Source organism: Haplochromis burtoni, unplaced genomic scaffold, assembly GCF_018398535.1.
Source record: "Haplochromis burtoni strain Fernald_Lab_line unplaced genomic scaffold, NCSU_Asbu1 Contig_60, whole genome shotgun sequence".
In the NCBI taxonomy this organism is placed as follows: domain Eukaryota; kingdom Metazoa; phylum Chordata; class Actinopteri; order Cichliformes; family Cichlidae; genus Haplochromis; species Haplochromis burtoni.
The window spans coordinates 232759-248806 of NW_024582421.1; the positions used below are offsets into that span (position 1 = coordinate 232759).

At 39.6% G+C, this 16048-nt stretch overlaps 3 protein-coding genes across 5 annotated transcripts in view; 1 reads left to right on the top strand and 2 right to left on the bottom strand.

The window, feature by feature from the left end:
- Positions 1-6827, bottom strand: part of nphp4 (nephronophthisis 4) — a gene marked incomplete in the record, with an annotated part of 192717 nt that extends 185890 nt beyond the window's left edge. Inside the window, 2 exon segments of one of the 2 annotated variants that reach the window (XM_042221036.1) lie at positions 5552-5689; positions 6206-6827. In XM_042221036.1, the coding sequence (XP_042076970.1) occupies positions 5552-5689; positions 6206-6385 (318 nt within the window). 2 annotated transcript variants of the gene reach the window in all.
- A 423-nt stretch (positions 6828-7250) lies between these two features.
- On the top strand, positions 7251-11702 carry dffb (DNA fragmentation factor, beta polypeptide (caspase-activated DNase)). The gene is made up of 7 exons (XM_005939030.3): positions 7251-7696; positions 8352-8478; positions 8591-8776; positions 9803-9882; positions 9984-10157; positions 10516-10616; positions 10707-11702. Exons 1-7 carry the CDS (start codon positions 7583-7585, stop codon positions 10954-10956), a joined length of 1032 nt encoding a protein of 343 aa, XP_005939092.1. The 5' UTR covers positions 7251-7582; the 3' UTR covers positions 10957-11702.
- On the bottom strand, positions 11153-14777 carry cunh1orf174 (chromosome unknown C1orf174 homolog). 2 transcript variants are annotated; one of them, XM_005939032.3, is made up of 4 exons: positions 14528-14777; positions 13453-13634; positions 12986-13351; positions 11153-12306 (listed from the first exon to the last, which is right to left on the bottom strand). In XM_005939032.3, exons 3-4 carry the CDS (start codon positions 13316-13318, stop codon positions 12166-12168), a joined length of 474 nt encoding a protein of 157 aa, XP_005939094.1. In that variant the 5' UTR covers positions 13319-13351; positions 13453-13634; positions 14528-14777; the 3' UTR covers positions 11153-12165. The 2 variants fall into 2 exon arrangements, with proteins under 2 accessions (XP_005939094.1, XP_005939093.1); XM_005939031.3 differs by having other exon boundaries at positions 13563-13634; positions 14528-14774.
- Positions 14778-16048: the final 1271 nt, after the last annotated feature.

Sequence of the window (16048 nt, forward strand, 5' to 3'; positions counted from 1 at the left end):
CGGAGCTCTTGCGGCATGACACAGAGAGGGCCAGGCCCACTTTATCATCATGATAGGATATGATGTGGTTTATATTATTACCCTGGATGGATAATTGGATTTGGATGCTTATTGGGACACCAAGCGGAGTTTTTTTTTTTGTACAGGCTATGACTATTACGGCGGATCAAAGTAAGGCCATTCACTGTGAGATATTGTTCGATCAAAAGAACATCACACAGAGGAAAGGGGAGAAAACAGATGGTGACAAAACTGGAAATCATGAATGTGCCATAGCTGTGACTCATTGGTGTCTCTGCACAAAGACTTATGCAACACTCTGCATTTACCAGCCAGCCACAGTTCACAATACTCCTTCCATTAAAAGGGTTTCTCAAAACACCATGTACAACACTCTAAACTCATGAGGCACCTCCAAATTTGGAAGCTACCGAGGAGCTTGCATTGCTCTGATGCAATCATAAAAACAGTGGGTCGCTGGCCTCCGACCAGGAGGCAGAGACCTTCAGATGTTTGATTGAGAGAGAGAACACACACATCCAGCTGTTCTCCAGAAATCTGCTCAAACATAGCAAAATGCCCAGTAAATTATCGTAAATATGATGCAGGGAGACAACATTTTCAAGGAATGCGACTACACAGGGGCACCTTATGTAGTTCACAACTTAAGGGCTTTTCAAAAGAAAGCTTCTGGCAGGTAAATGCAGTCACTCGTCAGACAAGAAGATAATACAGCCCCACCATCAGCAGGGTGACTATTCTGCATCAGAGTGGTTTTAGTTACTGCACAAACTGAAGGTGGCATCCCCAAGATTCTCTTATAGAAGATGTCTTATATGCAAAACTAAAAACCTGACTTTTCTGTAATTTAGAGGGAGGTACATGATTCCTGTTTCCAAAATTTAGCAGTTTAGCAGCTGCCAGAGATCTCTGGATTTAGATGGCACTTTCTTGTAACGACATTAGGGCTCTGTAGGGGTCATACCATCTGCTGAATGGCTCTGGCAGTACTTTGGGGTCATGTGCCAACTCATCTGTCTCATTTGTGAGACACCTCACCAATAGCAGCTTTGGATTTAATAAAAAAAAAAGTGGTTAAAACAGTTGCAAAATACTGTGTATCCCATAATTTATCTGCAGTTAGTTGTTTGCTTTTAGCACAAATAAAAAGATTACCTCAAAAATTCTATGTCTAATCTTTTGAGACTTACACGTTGACTCTGCCGTCAGTCCTTTTGAAGGACCTTCTTAGAACAAACTCACTGCTTGCCAGGACCAGAAGCTCACCATTTTGGGGTACAATGCAAACTTGCATAAATTAAAATGAAAATGCAACATGCAATGTGGAACTTCAATATGGCATCCAGTCACAATCACCACATGTAGCAGTCTTTGCAAACTAAAATAATGTATTCATGTAATACATAAAAGACACATTACAGCCACTTCAGTTGTAAATCATTTAACATCCAGTGTTAAAGTAGCTGTTAAGATGAGATGGCTGACTGGCGGACTAATCTACAAGCAAATCTAACAGCACGTCGTGATTTAACAAGACCTCTCTTTTTAAATCTCAGTAATGGCTGAAATATAAAAGCTTGAACTTTTTCACCGCATGCACACTTACATTAAAAAAGTGATTTAAGCAGGTGGGTGGGTAGATGTGTGGATTGACGGCACAGTTACATTTGAAATAAAATACTGTTTTTAAATCGAGGGGATTTATCAGATTCAGCTCTGATCTTACTTCTGGTTTGAAAGTAGAAAGGAGGCTTGACATTACAAGGAAAATTCCAATGCTGCCAGCATTGATATAAAGTGAACCTTTAGTAAACTGCATGGTAGGGGCATTAGATGTTAATGCATCAGTGGGAGCTTCTTTGGCAAACTATCCTCACACCTAACCAATAAAGCTCTGGTGATGCACAAAAAGCTACTTGTTGCCATCATGAGTTTACTCACAGTACAGGAAAGTCGCTGGTGGGTTCCTGGCTGAAAAGAAGATCTTTCCATTTGAATATATGGATTCTTTCATTGATCCACATACGAAAATTTGTCCCTGTCTTAAGTATTTGGAGCAGCGTGCAGACACTATGAAGCGCCTAGGGGACTAACTCCAGACATCATCCACTCAATCAAGATTTGACCTGGTATATTTCTCTTGTAGGAAACCCACCCAATGGATGAAGATCATCCAAGTTGCGGTGCACTTCAATATCAGTGCGGTATATTTTATCTTTTGTATCTCAAGTCTTTGGCTGTCACAACATTCCCTTCGGTATTTTCAATAAGAAATTGAAAATTTCATCATCAAAGCAGATCTTTCACAGAGTACACCAAGCAGCTTGGCATCAAAAATACTTTTTTGTTCCCCATTTTTGTTCCCCTTGATTACAGAGAAGAAAAGACTCAAAGACTCTGAACAGACTGAAACCATGTTTGGAAAAAAGAAAATGAATCGTAAAGACTAAAGTGCAACAAATCTGACCTTTGACTGAAACTGCATACAACTACAATCCCAAGTCAATAAACATAAAAATATTAATACATGTGCTAAATCACACCAAGCATTACATAAGTACTTGTAGCTGTCCCAAAGGGCAATCTTAGTTATGTTGCACCCCTCTGCAACTCTGTTTTCTGGATTGACTGATTTTAACTTCGCCAATCAGAATAAGCCCTCACATGAGCCTGGTTATCAGCTCACTAAGTTAACCCAGGGTTTCCCATGCAGGAGACCAACTGGCTAACCAATTACAAGCATGGATAAGTGTACTGGTAGCAGATCAGCTGATTGTTAAACACACAATGTAGACAGAAAGCAACACATCTGCTACAGAAAAAGCAGCAGAGTGTGTGTGTCTGACAGCGAGAGAGAGAGAGAGAGAGAGAGAGAGAGAGAGAGAGGGAAAGCACTATACAACAGTTTAATACTAAAAGTCCTATATAAACACGTGAGCGCTTTAAGTGCTTTGCAGTCAATAAGACTGGACAAGATCTATTATAGTAATAAAGTCTACCATATTTGAAGCCTGGGAAGAGAGCTGGCAAAAATACTGATTGTATAATTTAACAGATTTATCCGTATCACAGCTCTATCATTAGGCCACAGGAGAATCTGATGGAATATAATTGAGTATTTAATTCAATTAATTTTTAAAAGACAGGTTTTAGCTTTTATTCTTTCAGCTGCAGTCTCAGTGGTGTTTAAGAGTTTGAGACAAACTAAAGAATAAAAATAAAAAAACAGATTTCTAATGTAGGACATTTGAAACAAAAACCACAAATACAAAGGCGCTCTGAATAAACGTGAGACTGAATAAATGTGAAAGTCTAGAATTGGAAGTTACTGGGGGAATTCTTACTGGGGGAAAATTCCTAGATATGAGATTTTATTTAAAAAAAAAAAACTTTATCCCATCCTACTATGTGGGTACAGTGGGCAAAGGCTCGTCCAACAATGGTGTCGCTATTTTCCAGAGAATTGAAGGGTCAGGGGGCAAACTCAGGGTTAATTAAGAAGTTATCTGGATAAGACAAAATCCTGCTTTGTACTACAAGCCTCTGGTATCTTCTGAGACTCAATATCTCACTAGCACAACACAGTAGGATAACACTAAACGCCCACTGTATCTTTTTCTTTTTTGAGTAAACAAAAAAAGAGTGTTTTGGTTGGGAAGCCGGCTTCCAGGGTGCTGTACTGTAATTCAGTCCAGGCAGAAATGCTACCATGGCCAAAGACTCCTCACAAGTTACTTGGCCCATTTTATAGTTCACTGGGTCTTTTGCAGGTTTTGTGTATCAATTGCAAACAACCTCATGCTGATTTCTTAGCAGGACTGCTGATCTTGTTGATTGCACAAGTTAAATCCATGATGACAGTTATAGCAAGGTAGCAGACATGTTTGTTCTTGTTCACTTGTGTGCATGGGCAGATAACTAATGAGTTGCAACTGCGAGCACATTAAATGAGGTACCCTGCTATGTGCACTATTAGATGTTAAGTTTTCTGTAGCTAGTACACAGTCTTGAGTGAAAAGAGTTGATTGATTTTTCAATCACATCTGTTCAGAGAGAGTGTGAAGCAGAGAAGGCTGAGCCAAAGTAGCACAACAAACCAAAGTCTCCACAATGTTACACTGGCAGCTTTTTTTTTTATGATTGGTTGTCACACAATCATAGAAAGCAAATCACAGCATCTCCAAGGGCAATGGCTTACTCAAAACCCCCCAGCTGGTGCTTAGCAGAACTGCTGAACAGTTACAAATGGACATCTTTCTTTTTTGCCCTGCCGCTGTCGGTCTCATGTGGTCACTCACACTTATTTCAGCCTGTTTGGACTTCACCTAATGGCCCAGAAAGGGCAAAGCTCTCATGTCATTCGTTTCTAGATGAAACTAGCTCAAACACATTTGCTGGCGGCTGAAAATTCCCTCACTTTGCACAGAGGTCATTCTGTCTGAACCTGACACTAAGAGTAATACAAAGTATTGAGAAACATGATGATGTTGCACTACTACTTTTGGCACCATAACACGTGAATTTCAGCAGGCAAACTTCAGTCTCACTGATATGGGGGAGATGCGATCACATACTTCTGAGATATGAATCTGTCTGATCCTCCTATTGGTTTTGGCACTGCTGTTACAGGATGAGCTGTACAGTTTGTCTAGTTCATTAAGCTGAACAACTACACACTGTATATTACTCCACACAACTTTAACCTGGGCACACTATCCAAAGTGAACAAAATCAAAACGGGCTAGTGGGGGGTATTTTTGAAATAAAAATTACAAAATTGAAAAACTCTCATTTTTCAATTTGTATAATGTTGTTTTTTGGGTTTTTTGGAGGAGGGGCGGGGGGGGGGGGGGGACTAAGCTATTTATTACACTTCACCACATTATATACAATTACCACTGTCAGACAAGTAAAGACTAGTTAATGAACGAGTAAAAGGTCTTTCTAGCAATACTGGACATAATATGTGATTTTTCTATCAATGTAATGAATGACGTGCTTTTTCAGTTATTAGAGTTTCCAGGACTAACTGATCACTGCCATAAAGTGGCACACATCTGTAATACAATCATGATATTTTCTATGAAACTTTGTCTCAAAGTTCTCTCTAATACTAAGTTTTTACCTCACAAGGAAATTAGCTCTTCTTCAACTTGCAGGATGAGAAAAAAAAGAATCGAAATCATCAAATGCAACTGGAATCACTTATTGGCAATCACTTCAGTTTGTAATTTGCTGTGCTTTAGCTGACAGGATCCTCAAGAGCATAGCAGAACTTAGGGAAATCAATGCCACTAATTTAAAGACGGCTAATTGGTAAAGCTTTTGAGTTGCTTTTAATTAAATAAAGGCTGCCCTAAATGAATGGAATTTATGGATGAATACACATTGATTTTACTACATAATCATCGACTCGCTGTTTGCCAAAATAACATGAGAGGGGTTTTTAAAAGAGCCTATATATATGCAACAGCTGTGTGCTGTTTGAAGTAAACTTGTTTCAGTGGGATGCCTGTTAGAGAAGAGTTACCTCATTGAAAGTGATCTTGTTGTTTTTTATTGTCTGAGGGGAGCTCTTCCATGTTTTCCCAAAAAAGTGCTGATGATTTCTGTCAAACAGCGTTGCCCGTAGTTGGTAAGTCACACTTTGTTCTCCCACTGCCTTCTCCTATGAGCAAAAAGGAAGCATATGCATCTTAGAAAAGTCACTGTTAACAAGTGAAGAGTTAAACTTAAATCCTCCTTTATGACTATTATCCAACTTCATGAAAAACACCCCAGAATGAGGTTCTCAATATCTGAATGCTCAATTTTGCATCCCTGTAACTGATAATGCCAGCAAGTAGTGAATGTCAGATTCACTTTGGTACTGTTTGATGCTCTACATATAGACCGAATTTACTAATAATCCCATGACATTGATTGTGTGTTTGATTAAAAAAAATGTATGGTTGCCTTCAAATATAACATTTTTCAAAGGTTCGCGATTTTTCTTCAGACGCAGTGTCACAGAGATGGATACTGAATAGGCCTTATCGTGACTTTTATTTTGACAGTCAATACAAAGTCAAGCTCACAGATTAAAATACATTGAATTTAGGTTTCCTAAACCTCTAGTGAATTGCTATAGCAGAGTTTTTTCTATGTTTTTAATTAGCACTGAAAGCTAACTGTAAACAGTCACCTGGGATGGGAGGTGAGTTGCAGTGACACGGTTGAGGGTGAGCTGGAAGCCGTGGGACTGGGTGAAGCGGCTTTCCACAGCCAGCCTTACGGTTTGGCTGTGCGGGGGAACCATCCGGTTCCTCTCAAACACTTGCTTCCAGTCGTCCGCCATGCTGGGTATGTCTTCTGTTTTTACCATGTCCTTTAGTTAAAATAAACATTAGCCTGACATTGAACAAAAAAAACTCAGAAATGTTGAACGCAACCAATGTTTTACTCTGAATTTAGTCTTCTCCATCCGTTCAGATGTTTAAGCCGTGGCCGCCATATTGAAATCAGATTCTATCATTTAGAACAAAGGGGGGGATATGTAATAAATTATTTCATCAGGAGCGTTCACGAGGGAGAAACATTATTTGAAAATATACTTAATATACGAACTGTATTTTCTAATGCAAGTCTACATTTTATTCCTGAAATTTAAAATATACAGAAAAATTCGCATTGGCCGCCTATAATCGTTCATACCTTTCAGTTGGTATTTCCCGTCGTGCTGCGTCAGTTGCTATGGTAATACTCATCTTTCCATTTAGATCTTGTATGAACGTCAGCATCTCCAATTTAAAGTTAGTTTATTGCCACACTCGCAATATAAATGTTATTTTCTTTTTAAATATAAACATGTAATAATTATCTTTAATATATTAGTAGAGTATAATTTGTAGGAGGAGCTGTGGCTGTAGTCTTAAGCTGCTATGGCGAACACATGAGCAGCTAATTCAAGGGGGTGCTTAGACTCAGTTCCCCCAGAAGGACACATGCTGCCCATTCTCACAAAACACTACTGTCTAAAACCAATAGACAGAAAAACAAATTATGCACTGAAAAGAAAAGAGAATGTCAGAATAATCTATGTATTATGATCTGGCAAAAATAGCTCTCCACTTTCAGAGATATATAGCAGAGAAAATCCTAACCAAGTACTGGCCCAGTGTTTGAAAGAGGAAGACAAAAACAGAACTGTGAGAATCCAATGAAAATTTCAAAAGGGATTAAGACAGATGTGTGACTTGTTATCAAGTGTTGCATAACCTATATAAACTGCAACGCTAATAAAGCCATTTGAATTGCATTATTATTGTAATCATTAATATTAACAACGTGTACTAGATATCCAGTGTGTCTACAACACGCGGAATGTTTTCCCCATGAAGATATTGTAATGTAAATAAATATAAGTTACTTTCACCACCAATCACGCCACAATAGCAAAGAAAGTAAGGAAAAGCACCAGTAGGGGGCAATCACACACTTCCGCTGCTGCTCCGAGCCTCAAGAGGACAAGAGGAGGAAGAAGAAGGAAGCGGTAGGTACAAACCGAAAACAAAACAGCGAAATGTTCGGGAAAATTAAACCTGTGAAAATTAGGAGTTACAGTGAAAACAGGAAATACGGAATTGCCGCAAAAGATGTGAAGGAACTACTGAAGAAGGCCTGCAATTTGCTACTGGTGAGTCTTGTGGGAATTAGTTAGTTTTTAACAACTTATACGGCTGTTCCGCTTTTTTTATCTGAGAGGATGTGACATAAACGTCATCGCTGCTAGTAAACAAAAGAAATTAGGCTTTTATTTTTCCTAATTAGTAGTAACTCGATACGTGATTGGTTTGGTCCAAGATCATCTCCACTGTGAAGAAGATACGACATAAAATAATTTTCGCATCATTTTTAGAGAACTCGGTAAACAGGATGTAAGTGAAAAAGCAACAGTTATGTCACGTTCAGGTCAAAGTGACATGTAGCCTCTACGTTCATATTTCAAGATGCTTTTTTTTTATTCCGTTTATATTAAATTCTGTTTATGATGGGCTGGGAGCAGAATTCGTTCATTATTAAGTATGGCCTCGGGCACATTTTGTATAAACTCGCTGAAACAAAGAGAAAATGATCTGTTGGTGGAAATCTGTACTGCAGGGATTTGGTTTAATTGGAGTTTACATCGGATAAATAAATCCATTTAATCTGAGCAGACTCTCACAGATGGCTCTCTTATAAAATATGTCAAGTTTACAGATTAGTTATCTGGTCTAAAAAGCTTCTACTTGTAGTCCACACAACACATTTGTCATTGGTGTTTTTACCTGTTATGTTCTCCACGAGTCCAGGTGCCACTCTCTGGTGCACGTGTTTGCTTGTATGAGGACGGGACAATAGTGACAGAGGAGTTCTTCCCAACTTTGGCGGATAACACTGAATTGGTTCTTATATCTAAAGGGCAGACCTGGAGTGGAGGTAGGAGGATCAACACCAGACAAGTTTCTACTGTAAACCTGTGTTTTTATTCTCCCAGTCAGCTAAACTGCTGGATGATTGTGATGTTGCCTAATATTTATCTGATTTTTAGTTGTGTGTGACATCAGTCAGCTACTCAACACAGACCGGCATGCCGACAGCCTCATTGAAGCAGCGAAGGGGCTCCTCTCTGATGAGAAGTCTTCAAAGAGGCGTAAAATCCTGACAGACCTGCTACAGAACCTGGAGGATAGGTCGGAGCTGGAGAGCAGAGAGGAGGACGAAGACTGGTTCCAAGGTAGCAGCCTTCATCCTCTTGGAGAAGCACTCTTTGTTTTGTTTTAGAGTTCCTCAGACTTTTCCTGTCGTGGATTTTAAAGCAAACAATCAAGATGTGATTGGAGTGCAGACTTTCAGCTTTAATTCAAGGGATTTAACAGGCTTGCTGAGCCTTGACCTATGAGGGTCATGAAGGGTGGAGGCTGCCCCGCCCTACTGCTCTCTGCTGGACTTTGCTACTTCATCACATGTATTGTAAATAATAATATAAATTATAATAATTAATAAATAAATAGATTTAAATAAATAAATAAAAAACTAACTTTTGAGCCTCTGAAAATGGGACTAGAAATCCCAAACAGTTAATGCAACACTTTGATCAAACCCCTTGAAATAAAGCTGAAAATTTGCACTTTAATCATATTTTGATTGATTTTAAAATCCATTATGGTGCTGTACATAGGCCATAGGTGTCAAACTCTGGCCCGCAGCCTAATTACATTTGGCGAAGCCATACCAAATTACTATTAGAGCTGGCCTACTGGTATTATACAGCTAATATATATATTGTTTAGTATTAAGCTTTGCTTGTTCCATATTCAGTTTTTCAGCAAAACGTGTTTGAGTCCATAAGAAAAGATTCATTCTTATATCTGGAGGAATAAATATATTTCAATAAATATTAACGTTAGCCCGCGACTTTGTTCCAGTTTTGAATTTTGGCCCACTGTGTATTTGAGTTTGACACCCCTGACATAGGCAGTATTACAAATATTGTGTCAATGTAAAGAAATCCCTTTAAAGAAAAGCACTATAAGACATGTGCTACTGTTACTAGAAAACTGGGAAACCATGAATAGATTAAGTCAGTCATGTGTCTTTTTCCAGTATAAAAGCATTGCGAAGACTCAACACCATTATATTTGAAAAAATGTTTGAGCAGTGTGACTACGTCTGTATAATTGATCACTTTTTCACAGATGTTTCTCTTGATGTGAGTCTAAATGAATCTGTTGAGCATCTTGTTATTTGTGTTTCTCTTCAGGTGTTGATTCTCGATTTAAAACAAAGTCTGCCTACATGAAGTACAACTGTGAAAGCAGGATACGCGGCTACTTGAAAGAGGTAAACTTGGGAGCCAGGGAACACTCTGTACCTGAGGTCTCTACAGGATTGCTCCACAGTCAGCTGTTCTAACAGTTTGTGTTTTTTGTTGTTTTTGTCAGCTGGATGATGCCACCAAATCCATACAGAAAGCAAAAGTGAGGGCAGAGTTTTTGAAAACCTCCCAGAGCCTCGCAGAAATGCTGAAAACAGCCAAGTATAATGGCTGCTACTTTGACAGGACTGAAAAGCAACCAGATCGCCTTTGTACTCAGGAGGGATGGTTCACCTGCCAGGTACTACAAGAATACAAGCTGTGAGGTATTAAGAGGTCTAACAGAGTTGAATGGGCATGAGAAACAAATGCAGGCAACATGAGTTTTACACTGTCACAGACAGGCTTTTGAGCTCTGAGGGAAAGACTCTTGAATCTGTACAGAGTAGCTGGGATCTGCTCCAAATGACTTGTCCGAGGTTAGTTGTATGCGAACAGAAGAGTCGGAGACAAAAGTGCACTGTGGTGTGAGAATCAGAGCAAAGATAAAAAGTAGTGTTTAACTCGGCTTAACAGTCATTACATTTAAAATGTCTCAAAAATATTAAGTCCAGATGTGCTTCAGACTAAGTTCCTCTTCCTCTAAATTGCGTCCTCAGGGATCATTTGATGAGAAAGTGTGCAAATCTCTTCACTCTATCAACCCCTATGGAAGCCGCGAGGGCAGGATTGTCTTCAGCACTTGGAATTTGGACCACAGGTTCACGCCACCTTTAGTTTATTTACAAGACTTTTGAGTTTGTTTTTTTTGCTTTACATCCTTTCATGCAATTCTTCAATTTGTTTCCAGGATTGAAAAGAAGAGGACAGTTATTCCCGCTCTGCTGGAAGCTCTGCAGAATCACAGGAGCACTGACATCAACCTGAACTACTTCTACCAACTCCTGTTCACGAGGGAAAACCTGAAGCTGGTCCACATCGTCTGCCACAAAAAAGGAGCTCACAACCTGCAGTGTGACACCAAGAAGATCTATAATAATGCCACCAAGGATCTAAAAGCAAAACAGAAGCCCAAAGTAAAGAAACGGCGCATGACTTGAAGTGCTGTGACAAATGAGTGGACTGTGATTTGTTTGATGAACTTGGCAAATAATTAACTCTGAAAAGAACCCATCACATCAACTGGAAAGGTAAATTTGCCTTTGCAATCTCCTCTACGTAGTCGTGACATCAGCTTCTGAGCTCCAAACCCACCATGCTGAGCTTTAATTTCATATTGGAAATGATCGACCACACTTAAGAAACCATGAAATTCATTTATTTGTTCACTGTATTGGCACTGTGATGTAAAGTACACAAATTAAGTACAAAGATGATAACGAATCATGCATTTACTGAGAATGCTGCATAGAATGTGAAAAGCAAATTGACATAAATAAGGCAGTAAATATATAAAATATTTGGACGGTTTAGAACAGTCATGTAAAAAATACAGGCGACAACATCTAGTGCAATTACTGTTAACCTCTTGGTTAGATTACATTTTCACTCAGGTTTAAATTATCCAGTCTTTCAGACTGCAGTCTTGTATGAGGAACCTTTGTTTTTGTTTTTTTAAACAACACTCTTACAAATTTTAGAAGAACCCTCTCAGGGAAAATTAATTCATTACATTGATTATGTATTGATACAGATGTTATATATTTCAAAGCTGCCAGAAACGTGAGCACACACACACACGAGTTGAGGATGAAGAGACACTTGGTGAATGACTTTTATGCAGAAAACTGTTGAAGATGTTCAGCTTAAGCAATGAATTTGTGCTATTAAAGCTCTCAGTACAGATGTTCATGCTCCATCCCTCCTCATTACAGACGTGTAATCTAAACTTAGACTGAAATTGTCACTCTGTTGCTCTTGTCAGGATGTAACATTGGCAATTAATCAGTTTTCATTTGTATGGGAAAACAAAAACTTAAATCCAGCATTTTCTTTAGTATCTCAGAGGCTAATCTGAAGCTGCACTCAGGATTTCAATTTTCTACACAAAGTGCTATAAACACTGGTGATGGTTACACCAGATATAGCTACACCAGGTGTTATGTGAGCATACATTCAGCAATAATTTCACAAACATTACTGCATTTACTCACATTGGCCATTTTCATTTTACTATTGCAGTTATGACTTTTTAAAAATCTAATTATTGATTGAATGCAATGTTTGAGCAGGTAGTTTTCTAAGTGCTGAGAGGTTTAATGTCTTTTCACGAGCAGAACTTTCTCAGTTATAAGAGCGGCAACGCTTCACTAAGTGCCCACCCCGTTGTCTCGCTGCACACCGCTGAAATCCACCTCGTCTTCATCGCTGTCCTCTCTAGCGTAGTAATGTCGCCTCCTGTTCTTCCTTTGGGTGCGGCTAGAAGACGAGGATGATCTTTCAGGAAAATCCTGTGGGATGAATCCGTATTTAGAATTCATTTAATGCAACATTATTTTCACCAATTGTGCTGAAGATATAACTGCAGGAATGATGGGCCTAGAGATGTGGTGGGAGTGGGGGGGATAAAATCTATGTGTATGGATAAAATTAAAGTTATCAGTGAGTAACAAATCTAACTAGGGGTTGTTACTGCTCTCATATTACTCCAGCCCTGCTTATAAGAGGGTGAAATGTCAGTTTATTTAATGTTAACTGTGAGTGAGACCAGAAAAAGAGAAGGAAAAAAAAAAAAATCAGCAATCACATTTATTTGAGAAAGAATCCAAACCTCAAGGCGAACTTATAATGTATACGTTAGGGACTCCTGGCACAGTGAGGCTTTTATGTAACAACTCGTGGTCTTCTACTCTGCACATTATTGCCCATCTTTTGTGTTTTATTAGCAGGAAGAACCTTTTGGTACATCCAATAATGCACCAATTTCAAGGTCCAAATGTATAACAAGTCTAACATATCTTTCAACTCCCATGTCTATTGCAAAACACCCTAGAAGTGCAGCTTTAAATGAATAGATATGGATGATGATTCTTCTGAACTGATCATCAGTAAGCAGACGTTTTCTTTACCAAACAAAAAAAAAAACAAACAACCCTGTTTCCCCCAGGAATTAAAACAAACGTGCCTCACCTGTACAGCATCCAAGTTTCCAAAGAACTGCTCCACAGGAAGGATCTGATTACTGTCATCATCTGGGAACATAATTCTGCTCGTTTCTTCATAATCCATATGCTCAGGCTCATATTTGTCCCAGATGCTATTCATTACGCAGCTGTCTGAATCCTGTCCCACCATCAGCGTGTTCTCTTTACCTTCCTGTCCTTCATGCTCTGGTGATGCTGAGCACCTCCTCCTGCCAGAAGACTGGTGGCATTCACAGCTGATGCAGGAGTCTCTCTCCAGAGGACCAGCTGCTTTAGTGTTCCCAACTGCTGAGCTGCTCTCAGATGACGAGTTCGCCATTGGACTTTTCACGCATCTCCTTGCAGCAGATGTCTATGATACAAAAGTTAAGGAACAAAGTTAGGATGATGTTGGGGTAACCACAGCGGGACTCCACTGCAGTAATCAGATCCAGTTAATTTGGAGCAACTCACAGCTGTCCGGTGTAGGGGTTACAGCTGTAGGGGTGTAGATAACTATAACTCCTGCCTTTCTTTTTGACTCATCACACATCTGCAGCATTATGTACACAGACAAAACAAACCTTTCTGGAGTTTCTGGTCTCAGAGCTGCTCTTCCTCTTTCTTGGCTTCAAATGATCAACTTCACCAGGCATCTGCAAAGTATCATGATGTTTGTTTATATTAAGTACTTTATTAATGCAATGACATCGTGGGAAAAAAAACAAACTATGGTTTTAGTCAGCTGAGAGGAAGCCGTCATAATGCCAGCGTTTGCTCCTGCTAAGCAGAACATTAGCAAATGTTTTCACTCCACTCAGTAAAAGAAACTAAATTTATCGGACAGCTGTTTAACGGGGACAGTTTTAGAATTTTCGCTTGCATACAGATTTGTCATTTTCCATTTTAAACACTGTCTTAACAAAAAAAAAATTAAATAGTGGACAACGTCAATGGATACCTATAAAGCTGGCTCTGCAGTCCCGCTGAGCTGCTTAAACCCTCCAACAGAACCCCTCTATCCTCCGCCGGTTCAACTCCTGCTAATTTACTGGCAAATTAAAGTCACGTTACTCGTCAACTATGACCCAGTTCTTCCAGTACATCCCTAATCCCCTCCAGCGTTGCTTTTTCACATGTAGACGTGCCCGAGCTACGCCGAATGTAAGTCCATAAAAGGCAGCTGATAGTTGAACTGCTAAGACAACAACACCTGCTCAGCACAGCAGCTAGCTTTCGCCTAGAAAAATCAAAGCAATATCGTCGGAAAATAACCCACCCACCCCCAGTCAAAAATGCCCCGGGTATCATAATGTGAACCATGCTAGTTATGTTGCTAGAACAATGACTCCAGCCGTCTGTATCGGTACAATAACACCAACACGAAGGTCACGACGAAGCTAGGCGTCACTAAACACAACAAAAACGCCTAATTTCGACATCTCTGCAACAAGCTAATGCGGCCAGCTACGAGCTAACAGTAGGAGAGAAAAAAATAACTAGTTTGACCTGCCTGCCGGTTTTCTCATTTAATTAAACATGTACTTACCTTATGTATCATTTGCCGGCGTGGATATTTAGGTTTTTCAGCTACGATATTGAAAGTTTACACCACCTTGGGGTTTTCTGGCTTTCCAATCGGCTGGCTTCAACTAGCGACTAAACAACGGCGATAATTTTACGACGTAAGCGCTCCCCGCCGCCTACCCGGTGTATTTCCTGCTGGTGAGGTTCACTCAGAGGTCTGCAGTTTCAATATCAGGACGTCCTCTACGCCACACTACACCGCCATCGACGCCACCCCGTACTAAAGAGCATTAGAGAAAATAGAGAAAAAAATAAGTATATCTTAAAATGCACGTGTTATTTTATATATAATATTAGATTTATATTACAAAATATATATGTAATTAAAAGTAGTTTAGTTCGAGGGGGTTGTAAATGCTTTTTACTAGATCTATTTTTCTATGTATGTTATTTTCGTTTAGGTTTTTTTCCCCCCACTATTTTAATATTTTATTTTTTTACAAACTTGGCTTTCTCCACTTTTACGCCATCTCAGTGATTCTGCGGGAGTTGTTTCCACCCATCTCGTGACTTGTGCTAATGAAAGGGGTTCTCGTGACACGCTGGTGCACAGTAAGCTCGTATTTCTCCGTGTTATTTTGAGAGATTGGACAATCATACATTCGCCCTATGACAGCTGGGATAGGCTCCAGCGCCCCCCGCGACCCTGAAAAGGATAAGCGGAAGCGAATGGATGGATGGATGGATGGATGGATGGACAATCATACGTAAAATGCCAGTTCACGCCATGTTTCAAAGTTTGGCTTTTGTTTAGCAGTGACGTATGAAGGAGGAGATTCCGGAAGTCGAATGCAGTTCCAGTCGATGTCCACAAGATGGCGCAATAAGGTTTTTAAAGAAGCGTCTAATTCTTTTAGTCAGCCAACAGATCACACTGGCTTCGGTTTTAACAGCTATCTAATAATTTAGAACATACAGTTGACTCTGTCCGGTAACAAAACAATAAATAAACATAATTTAGAAATCATTTCATGTTCTGTCATTCATCGAACAGTTCCAGTCAGGAGGCTATTGATTGCCTCCCTCTCCTCCAGAGCAACCTACAACAACACGCGGCAACAGATGGTGGGGCCCCACGGATCTCGGCGTCACGAACTCAGTGTGGGATTGTTGTACGTTAGGAGGCAGAAAACACCGAGACAGCTCGAGGAGGGCTGTAGTCCAGTGTTTCTCACCTAGCACTGGAATTAAAATTGGAATGTCAAACTTCTTTAGAAAATCATCATCGCTGTTCCTTTATAAACGCTGTGGTGTTTGTTTTATTCCTCACACGTAGATGGTTGTTGAATTATTTCTGAATCATTTCGTTGTATTTTAGTTCTGTTTTCTAGCACTTGTAATCATGAAAATTAACGCGGATTAAAGGAGCTACTGATATTTAATATTAAGAATAAGATGAGGTTGTGGATCGAAAAACCTGGTGAACAGTGTGTGTGTGTGTTAGACAGAGAGAGAGAGAGAGAGAGAGAGAGAGAGAGAGAGA

What these genes read in the sequence shown, in the direction of transcription:
- dffb (XM_005939030.3), top strand. Translation starts at nt 7,583, where the DNA reads ATGTTCGGGAAAATTAAACCTGTGAAAATTAGGAGTTACAGTGAAAAC. An exon ending in AGGCCTGCAATTTGCTACTG is followed by an intron (nt 7,697 to 8,351) that starts GTGAGTCTTGTG and finishes CCACGAGTCCAG; the next exon opens with GTGCCACTCTCTGGTGCACG. An exon ending in AGGGATGGTTCACCTGCCAG is followed by an intron (nt 10,158 to 10,515) that starts GTACTACAAGAA and finishes TTGCGTCCTCAG; the next exon opens with GGATCATTTGATGAGAAAGT.
- cunh1orf174 (XM_005939031.3), bottom strand. An exon ending in AGACCAGAAACTCCAGAAAG is followed by an intron (nt 13,352 to 13,562) that starts GTTTGTTTTGTC and finishes TTTGTATCATAG; the next exon opens with ACATCTGCTGCAAGGAGATG. An exon ending in GAAACTTGGATGCTGTACAG is followed by an intron (nt 12,307 to 12,985) that starts GTGAGGCACGTT and finishes TTCATCCCACAG; the next exon opens with GATTTTCCTGAAAGATCATC.